This window comes from Cynocephalus volans, chromosome 1 (genome assembly GCF_027409185.1).
Source record: "Cynocephalus volans isolate mCynVol1 chromosome 1, mCynVol1.pri, whole genome shotgun sequence".
NCBI lineage: Eukaryota > Metazoa > Chordata > Mammalia > Dermoptera > Cynocephalidae > Cynocephalus > Cynocephalus volans.
In genome coordinates this window covers 268,379,417-268,390,249 of record NC_084460.1, presented here as the reverse complement: position 1 = coordinate 268,390,249, position 10,833 = coordinate 268,379,417, and the positions used below count along the sequence as shown (strand labels likewise).

General features: G+C 31.0%; 1 protein-coding gene across 7 annotated transcripts in view; it reads right to left on the bottom strand.

Moving 5' to 3' along the window:
• Nucleotides 1-9,695: 9,695 nt before the first annotated feature.
• NBEAL1 (neurobeachin like 1) overlaps nt 9,696-10,833 on the bottom strand; it is a 204,626-nt gene continuing 203,488 nt past the window's right edge. For all 7 annotated transcript variants that reach the window (XM_063093907.1, XM_063093951.1, XM_063093959.1 and 4 more), the window contains one exon: nt 9,696-10,780. In XM_063093907.1, the coding sequence (XP_062949977.1) occupies nt 10,679-10,780 (102 nt within the window). In that variant the 3' untranslated portion in view covers nt 9,696-10,678. The remainder of the gene's footprint in view (nt 10,781-10,833) is intronic.

Genomic DNA, 10,833 nt, shown 5'->3' with positions numbered 1-10,833 from the left:
GATTAGATTTGATGAAGAGGTGGATAGTTGTGGAGTAGTATGATTAGACAAAAGGGATATGATCCAGTGGTAATAAACCGGAGAGAACTTAGCAGGGTCTACTTGTTCAGATTCTTTGCTATGTCCCTGTGTCTTCAGAGATAAGGATGTTCCTTTCCTTCGGGTGTAGGGAGAGCATCTCTCACATGAGGATCTTATGAACTGTTTCGGGGGAGAGGGATGAGAAGGTGAGAGTGACATTTCTGCTTCTGCTGTTTTCTCAAGTGTCGAGTTGTCATAATTTGGGGTAGCGGGTCCTGAACCCCATCACCTTCATGACAAAATTAAAATATGCATAAAACTATAGTTTTTATGACAAAATATCAGATAGCTGAACTTAATGATTGTATATTGTCTAATGATATTGTTCTACGATGGCCCAGATTTGCTTGGATGAAAAATCATATTTAGATATACAATTCATAAATTATTGTATATTTATTTCATAAAATTTATTTTTCTTCCCTTCATTTCAGCAAAATCCCTATTTTTATAATCAAGATTTTCACATGACTTGTGTTCTATTGACAGTAATATCAAACCAGCCTGTCTTGGGTCATTGTAGTTCTTGGATAGAATTTTTAAATAATCTTTTCAGGTTTATTGAGGCATAATTTATATAAAGGATAGTTTTAAAATACATTTTAAATTGGTGACATTTTGCTTTGTTGAGGAAGTAGCAATTGGAATTATCAATAAAAGTTTTAAAGTAGTATTTAGATTCAGAAATGAACCATGAATTTTACCTATTGGGTTCAACTGTAATAAAGTTGCATATAGTAACATTGTTACTGCAAAAAACATTACAAAATAGTTTAAATTTGTCCTAACAATTACTATCACCTATTTTGGGATTTTTTCACCATCTCTTAAAACAGTTATCTAGATCTATAGAGTAATATAAACAATTGGTACCACACTTTACTCATGTTATATCAACACTTATTTTAAAAGAGTAATTTAAATTGCAAACTGCATCTGGAGAAGTCTCTCTGCATTATTACGGCTCTAATTAATAAGGCTATTAATGAATACAATTATTACTTCATTTAATCAATATTGGAAAACCACATGTATTTACATATGAGGGATATTCAAAAAGTTCATGGAAAGGGCCGGCCCGTGGCTCACTCGGGAGAGTACGGTGCTGATAACACCAAGGCCCTGGGTTCGGATCCCATATACGGATGGCCGGTTTGCTCACTGGCTGAGCGTGGTGCTCACAACACCAAGTCAAGGGTTAAGATCCCCTTACCAGTCATCTTTAAAAAAAAAAAAAAAAAAAAAGTTCATGGAAAGATCTGTATTATCTTTTATTTTTCCACAAAATTTTTGCAGTACCCTTGCATAACACAATTTGTCATTAAAATGATTTTAATATAAATTTAGATTATTTCCTCAGAAGTTCCTCAAAATTTTATACCTCAAATAAAAGTTCTAGATGATTTGTACAGGTATTTCCTTTCACATGTAAAATTTGATAAAGTTTGTTTTCAGGCTGTCAGTGTTCTTCTTCAACCTCTTGAAAATGTACTCAAGTTCTCATGTAAGAAAGTTCTCATGTGTTTTTTCCATCTGTAAATGCCTCTGTGATGCACCTTGATAATACTCTGACACATAATGCTTAAATAGGATTCTGAAACTACTGTTCTAGGCTGAATAATTAAATCTATCTTCATCTTCTCTTTAACCACAATATCATATGTTTATGAATGACTTGGCATACTGACCATGAGTTGTTAAAGGATTTGGGCTATAAAGCTGAATTAATATAAAAATGCACCTACTTTCAAAATATCTTTTTTATTACTAGAGCATAAATAATAGTAATGCACAATTTTTCCATAGCCTTCCCCTAGTTTTTCCAATCTCTGCAAAGTTATAATTAAACCACCTTTAAACAGATACAACTTTTAGAAAATACACCAAATGCTACTTAGGTAAAAAGTTTTATGGTGATTCAATAGACAGTCAAAATCATTTTGAAAGTTCAGTAGTGAATAAGTTTAAAAATTAGTAAAAAATTCTCAAAAAAAAGTTTTAAAAAATTGTTTCAGATTCTCATCAAATGAATAATGTGAGATGTTACATGGCAGGAAAATATGAGCTCCAGTATTTCTGTGAAAAAACCCCACATTTATTTGATGCCTAATATGTTGTTATGGGCTCGTTTCACAAAAACAGTGTGGTCTTAATTAAGTTTTTAACTAACCTGCTTTGATTATCCAGTGATGAAGAAATTTTACCAGATGAATTAATGCAGGAAGTTTCCAATTTTAGTGAAATGTCTTCAGTAAAGTGTAGTAGAGAGCTACTAGATAAAGATTAACGTTTATTTCTGTTGTCTTGTTATCTGGATCTAGAGACAAAAGTACAAGCAAGAACCTGGAACAGAATTTGGATTCTGTCTTATTATGGATTAACTTCTATTAACCTTAACAAAAATACAAGGAAGGAAAGGATTAAGTCAACATTTAGACTGTCAAAAGTAGATGGATAAAAGATTTTAATTATGAAAGGAAATAAAAGTTTTAAAAAACCCAACCTAATATATTATTTGGTTAACTACAAATGGAGATTTATGGCATATGACCATTTGCTAAGGGGAAAAAAATGTAACAATGTGTCTGAGGTGGCTTTAAAAGTCTACATGTGTTGTTTTATATGACAAAAACTGGCCAATTAATACAATATTTATCTTAGTCACACAGGATTACAGAAGAAATTCTGTTCATATGAAAAAGAAACAGTGACCAATTATTGTGGGAGCACATAGGCTTGAAAAAGAACAGGGAGTGCACAAAGGGCAAAAGTCTTAAGTGCATTTATGCAGAACTTAAGTGCTGGAAACAGCAAGTAGTTTCTGCTAGATAAGGTAAGAATATTAAGGTCATTTCTTATCCAGCTTCACTCCCTTTCCTTTGTTTCTCAAGATGTTTTCCAGAGATTGCCCCATAGCCAATTTCTTTTCATTCCTTTGATAAATGATTGGTTAAGTTGTTTTTTTCCCCTGTATTTCCTTGTCTTTATAATAAAAGCTGAAGCAAATACTGACTCGGGGCTGTACCTTGTCACTCCCTTCTTGAGGGAGTTGTCTCAGGGCAGTCCCTTTGGGCTTCTCATTGCTCTTTATATTTGTGCTCTGAGTAATCTTTGTATCTCTATCATACAGTGACAAGTGACAAATTTTCTGCTTAACAAAAACTGTATTGAATCCTTTGTCTGTGCTCGCTTCGGCAGCACATATACTAAAATTGAATCCTTTGTCTACCCAAATAACTTAGCCAAGGCCAAGTTCTAATCAGCCTCTATGAATTGAGAACTACAAATCAACTGAAGAACATAATAACATTTTTTATTTGATTCAAACACATTTTCATATATAATGCTAATTTATTATGTACAAAATAAATGTACATTCTTAAAAACTATTAGAGTACAAATTTCCAAGGGACTAAAAAAAAGTGCAAAATTTCCATTATCATCTTCAATCATGCTATACAGAAATCAAACAGCTCATATACACACACTGAATTTTTTAAAAACAGCACTTTATGTAACAAAACAAAACATACATCTTAGATTTTTAATTTTAAAAAGATGGGGAAGGAAAGAATGTATTGCACCAAACTAACAATAACTTCATTATAATGAGAATACTAATCAAAATTATTTATACATCTTTATTGTCTAAAACTTGCTCAACTTTAAAACCCTTTTTTTTTTTGGCATATAAATATCCAGTAAGTCACAGTTTGCACAGTCAATAATTAGATATAAATAAGGCTTAATATTCTTTTTCATGGTCAATTCCAGTAGAATAAATGAGAAGGAACATTGTAAGATAAATACACAACTTTTTGAATTCCTTAAATATTTAAGTAGCAGCACAATTTCCAAGTAATTTTTTTTAAAGTCATTTAAAATTTTCAGCTATGCTCCTCTGAATTGACTATGTGCACATACATGTGTTCAAGTCCCTGTTACCCTGTATAATACTGAATTGCTCCTAATTAATCTGCGTCCCAGAAAACCTGACAATACAGAAAAATCATATATGTTTGATATTTTTCTAAATGGATTCACTTCTATAGCAATGAATCTGATAGAGAATGGCTGTCTGGCCAGATATCTGATTTCTTTTTGCTAAATTTTTTGCTCCAATTCTATAAAAGCAAAAAGTTGAGGGCAGGAAAGCCATACCTGTTAAAGAGTTTCTGAATAGAACAGATCAGCTACATGGTTTTTTAATCAGTTGTCTCACATAAAGATAACATAAAATAAGTAGTAGCCACAAAAAATGTCTGGTGATGGTGTTTATGAATCAGTCTTTCAGAGTAGAAAAAACCGGACTGGAAAAAATAGTTTAAAAATAAAAGATCTTTAACAATAAGAGCTACCATAACATGCCATAATTTTGGAAGTAGTGTAGAAACTATAGTTAAATCACTAAAAAGTTATCTAAGAAAAGAAATCAAAATTCCAAAAGAAGAAAAGAGTTATTTTCTTTAATCTCTATGCGAAAAATTAAGAAGCTGAAATTTTTTTCAGCTAAGTATGACTACTTATATTTCTTTACCAGAACCATTTCTTTCTTTCTTTTTTTTTTGACCAGTAAGGGGATTGCAACCCTCAGCACGGTGTGGTGTGCACCACGCTCAGCCAGTGAGCGCACCAGCCATCCCTATATAGGATCCGAACCCACGGTCTCGGCGCTACCAGTGCTGCAATCTCCCGAGTGAGCCACAGGGCCGGCCCGAGCCATTTCTTAAAGTGTTTATTGAATAATATACTTTTAGCATTCTGAAGAGCAAAATAATCATGTCTATTACAGATAAGCATTTTTTCCTTCAAAATATAAGAGTAGAATTTATGAATTTGTAGGTTGAGCCTACTAAATCATACAACCCATTGCTTAGTGTGGGAAAATGTTACCAAAGAAAAAATATCAAAAATAGCATTTTAATGTTGACTCATACACTGACTAACAGAGAACCTTTAGTTTTAATACATCTTAAGTTGAAATATATTATTACCAAAATAAAATTTAAAGAGGACCAACTGGAATAAGACTTTTAAAAAATGATTTATATTATAATCAATAAAATAATTTTTTCAATCCCACCTAAATCCTAACTTTTCTTAGTCTCACATTACAGTAGTATATTGTAATAGCATCACAAGCACAGCTAATCATGTGATACACCAAATAGTTTAAATAATAAGAAAAAAATTTTAAATAATGAGATAGCCATCATATAAGTGGAAACACACTCACACAAACATACACCTCCACTAAGAGTCAACTTTGAAAAATGAATGGGTAGTTTTTTAAATGACAAAATTGTGGTGGTGATATCATTATTATGGTTATATTTGTAAAATATAAGCTTCCAAAGACACATATGAAAACTGTATCATGAAAAATAAATGTTTAATTAGTGACTTTCTAACTGTTCTTTTCCTGCTCAGTTTTCAGTTCATAAGATTATGAACATTAAGACAAAAGTAAATACTACTGAGTCTGTGTCCCACTTATCTATATAGCTCTTAACTCCACAGTTCCAAATCCTGCGATGTGTTTACAAATCACCCACATGTGACAAATGTCAGTGAGATAATAACCTAAAAAAATGTCTGATGAATTACCACAATCTATCAGAAAAGTATCTGTTAATATAGCCATTTTTACACAAGGTTCTTATACTGAAGAAAATCACATAACTCCTATATTTCAGACAGCCTTATATTTTAACATGGAAAACAGAATCACTTCCAATTTAGGACTAAATATCTTATATGTTAATGCTTTAATCCCTATAACACCTATGAAAAATTGAAGATTATTTCCATACAGAGGCTGTTCCTATGAAAGTCATCAGAAGTACTTAGAGAATTTATCCAATACTTTTCAACCAGGAAAATTCTATTGATTACAAGCTTCAAGGCTACAAGAGATCTAATTTTATATTTGAAACTTAGCATTTGTTACTCATGCTTTTTATTCCTTAGAATGTTACCCAATTCAAGTGTACAAAATATTCACCGATAGTCATTAGGAACTAATATTAGCAAACAGACACTTTTTTGGAGGTAAATATTAGTTAGAATTTTCAAATGTGAAAGTTCTAAAGAGGGTTCATGATAAGAATAATGCAACTGAAAAGGAAATCTGGTTATTTCTGTGGCATGCAAAACAAAGATGATAAGGTCATTCCAAGGATAATAATTAAGCCTATTTTCAAATAAGCCAGTGAATATTAGATATGTTTTAAAAATAAATGGACATAACTTCTACAGAGGAAAATATTTTAAGATATATAATAATCCTGAGACAAATTTTTTATACCAAGAATATCTAATAGATTCAGAAAGTCCAAAGTAGTGTATAGACATCTGTGTATTTATAAAACTCCATGAACAAGTCTGATCTGCAATCGCAATCAAGAATCAATGGCCTATAAAATGCTAGATTTAAATGAAAGAAATAAGGTTGTGGCCCACATTTGCCTAATGTCATCAAGAAAAGCACCACCACAACTCTGATAAACATAAGAAAACTCTACAGAACAATGATATGGATGGGGTCAAATTTGAAACAAATCAAATGTTGAGTACAAATGATATATGAATTAGGCAAAAAGAATATTCAGAATGAATATTTGCTGAGAGTGATTTGGGAAATCTTTTGGGAAAGAACAGTTTCAGTGGATGAAAGGGACAATATTTAGGACAAGCTATAAGTCTGGCTGACAAATAAAAACAACAGATTAGAATTAGAGTAAAAATAATATATTTCATTTCTTATATTGTAGTCAAAAGCTGTATCTTGGAGAGAGGTTTAAGAACCTATTTATGAAAGATAGGTTTAATAATATATTTGAGGAGGCTAACCTTTACACACACACACCCACGTACACCCACACCCCCATGATATCACATATTATATGATATTATTTAATACTATAATATTTATATTTAATATAGTCTAAGCGCTTATATCTTTTCATTGGAAAGGTGATAAATACAATGCTTATTTTATAAATATAAATACATAAAAGGAACTAACCTCTTTAAATTTAATTAAAAGATTTCGTTACTGATTTTTTGGTAATAACAATATAAAATATACTTGAAGGCAAATGCCATATATCTATCACCACTAAGTAAAAATCTGGTATTCAAATTAATTTTTCTGCCTACTCCCATTCAAGCAAACTATAAAGTCTTAGGTTAAGATTTAAATTTCAAACCTAAATTCTGAGTGCACACTTATTCCTTACAGAAGCATAAAGCTGATTTTCAAAACCAGTTCTTCGAAGGATAATTTTGATATGCCCTAAATAGAGGGAAAAAAGGAAACCTCACTGATGTTCCTTGCTAATGACAAAATGAATACTTGGCATTTTTCTCCTACAAAAGCATGCAGTGTGACCTAAGGAAATTCATAGATAGAAACTTCTTCATAGCTGACATGAGCTTCAAAGGATAAAAAGAAAAATACTAAAAACCAACTGGCCAACCTTCATTTTTACATGCTTTCCTGATATTCATGTACTGATCTATTTTTTCTTCTCTCTTGCAATTGTGTCTAAGTGATAAGATTAGGGAGAGTTGTAAAAAGTTCTGGAAAGCTGCTTTATTCTCTAAGTGTGCACACCTATTACATGTTTTAATACTTGATCTCACTTTCCAAAAGTAAAATCATTATCTTAGTATAAATCTCTCCCCATCAGCAGGATGCTAAGGTTTTTATTTCCATCAGCATCTGTGTCAAGAAACAAAAGCAGATATAAAGTTCTGTAAAGATAACAGACTTTATAACAGCCAAGTTGAAATACCATATTCATCAGCCAAAATGCCCACATGTTATTACATTCTAATGATACTGGTAATTTCTCCCATTATACAATAGAGAAATAATTTCTATGAATAACATCTACATATACCAGAATCCCCAAAAGTACATCTTTCCAGTGATTTTAAATTCAGTGGCCTATACTATTTAAATGAGGAATATATTATTCAGCTAATAGTTCTACCATATTTACTTATTTTAATAGATAAAGTTTAAGTTCCATTCTTCTAGACCGTTGCTAGTATTCTCAAAGCTTTTCCTCAAACTCTGTATTTTTGGTTTTTACTTTCTGGAAAAAGTAACATAAGGAATAATTCCACTACCCTGAACATTTAGTATTAGTCTAGGTAGAATACTTATACTGTGAACAAAGCTTCTTCTTACGTTAGCTATAAAATGAATAGTGCTTGTTCAGCTCCTCCATCTAAAAAGCAGCAGAGTAAAAAATGATAAATTTAGAAATTTTTCTGATTAAATTCTTATAACTCATAAACATCCAAAATAATTTCCAAACTCAATATCAAATGACCTTAAAAATAAAGAAAGCATCCTTATATCAAAATCTCTGGATAAATAACCAGAAGAAAAATTTACAAAGTTTTGATTTAGAAAAAGTTTATCAAAAAAACTATATATTAAAAACCAAAAATCAATCATGTTGGGTTCTACAGACTTTAAGTCTCCTAAAAAAAAAAGAAGATAAAACAAGATGGCCATTGTGGCACCATGGGTAGAGAACTGGAGTGGGAGTTAAAAAATAAAACAAAAGAATAAAGATAAACTAATGGAAGCAATAAGTCTCACTTATAAATCATAATTATCTGTATTGCCTTGTTTTGAGACTTTTTTAAACACAAATTCCTGAAGTCCTCAGAGAAGGAAAACTTCACATTTACATATGTGCTATTTTATAATTGCTGTGCCAGTTTATTTCAGTGTTATTTACCTAAAACATAGCTATTTTTTCCTGGATGAAACAGGATTTAAATTTATTGGAAAGGAAATTCTTCTATAAATTTAATTAGTCTTGACTCAAAACAAATCATTTCAAAAGTTTCCCTAAACAAAATCCTTTATTTAAAAAAAATTTTTTTTACTTACTCATAGGTTTGTATTAAAAAGGGCATTGGAAACTGTAGTCAACAGGAGAGAGAAATTACAAAGGAAAAATTTCTCCAAGATTCAATTAAGACAACTGGATGTAAGGAAATCTATAATTTGTGAAATGAAAAAGGAATATTATTATAAAAATAATAACAGAATCTGTAATTATAGTCATTCCTTTTTTTGTTTTTTTTGTTGTTGTAGACCCTTTTAAGAAAGCCATGCAACCATTTTTTCCTGCAAATGCACTTAACATACAAAATTTACACACACCCACACACATACCCACACACAGGCTGGCTGGTAAGCTCAGCTGGTTAGAGTGTGGTGCTGATAACACCAAGGTTCAGGGTTCGATACCTGTATTGGCCAGCAACCCAAAAAAAACCCCAAACAAACAAACAAACAAAACCACAAAAAAGGAAATTTCCACACAATTTCAGGGGATTCATAAAGTCTCCAAAACCCATGGAATCTCAGATTAATAACACTGGTAGTTGTAAAAGCTCTGTGACCTAAGTCAAAGTGGATCTCATAAAAGAACTAAGTTTAACAATTTTTGAATTCCAAATTAAATCAATCAGCCTTTTACTTTAAAATCCTGAATAATAAAGCATAATGTAACATTTAACCATGTATAATAAAATTAACTGTAATCCTAAAAGCTGTACATAACATGAAATAGAAACGTGTTTTTTAAAATTAGTATATCCAAAGGACTACTTTAAGTTATACATATCTTTTCAATTCATTCTTCAATCACATGGGTATCCTAGGTAAAATGTAATATATTTGGGCATTATTGCTAACTGTTCTAATTATTATAGGAAAACATAGTATTTGCTTAGTAAAGAAAGCCAAGAAATTTTGAACTTTGCAGATGCAAATTGTGCTGCAAATGCTACTTAAAGGACCCAACTGTCAAAATCACAACTAGCATTTTTGCTTAATTATACTATTAATGAAATACATCTGTAAAATATATCTCTAGTTTCTCTTTTTCCTACCAACTCTGATTATTTAAGGATAATAATGCATCTCGGTAAATTCTCATTAGTAATATGCTAAGTGTTAGTGGAATGAATCAATGTACCAGTTTCGATATTCTTATTTTAATATTACTATGCAAACCTGGAACTTTTTGTGTTTTGAAAATCCAAATGTGCATCAGATGCCCTTAAAATATTACCTTCAATCAGGAGTTCTGTAAATAAATTGATATTTATATGGTAGTCAGTAAATAGGAAAATGATTAAGTAAAGAATGTATTAAAAGCCATGTCTCTCAACGGTCCCATTATCTGTACCTTAAATTTTGCTATTAACAAGCAAACGGAACCTAATTTCTTCATTTTGAAAGTTTGTTTTTGCAAATGAATCTAATGATCTTTAGGAATAGGCCACTAAATGGAATCAAATATATTTTCTCAAATCTACTTTAGTGTGGACTAAGAATTAGATAGTAAGATGGTACTCATTAATGTGAACCAGAAATTTTAAAAGTGAATAACAGTACAACTTATGTCTTTACATATGTACTATACCAAATTGTGGTAATCTCTAAATGATTTTCAGGGATAAAAGCCTTGAAACATTTCAGGAAGTTGAGAGATGTGGTTTAAGTGACAAAGCAGTAAATCAAGTTTCAGTTATCTATGACAGAAGATGGAAATAACAATCACTTGGAATCTTGAGTATTATATTCAGTTTCTCCAGCTGAAATCTGGCTGAGCCGCTTGCTAGATCCCCATAATTTTCGAGAAAGCTGACTTGAACGCATCTGTTTAAAGTAATCCAGAGAAATAAAGAATAGATATTAAAAAAAATAATAAT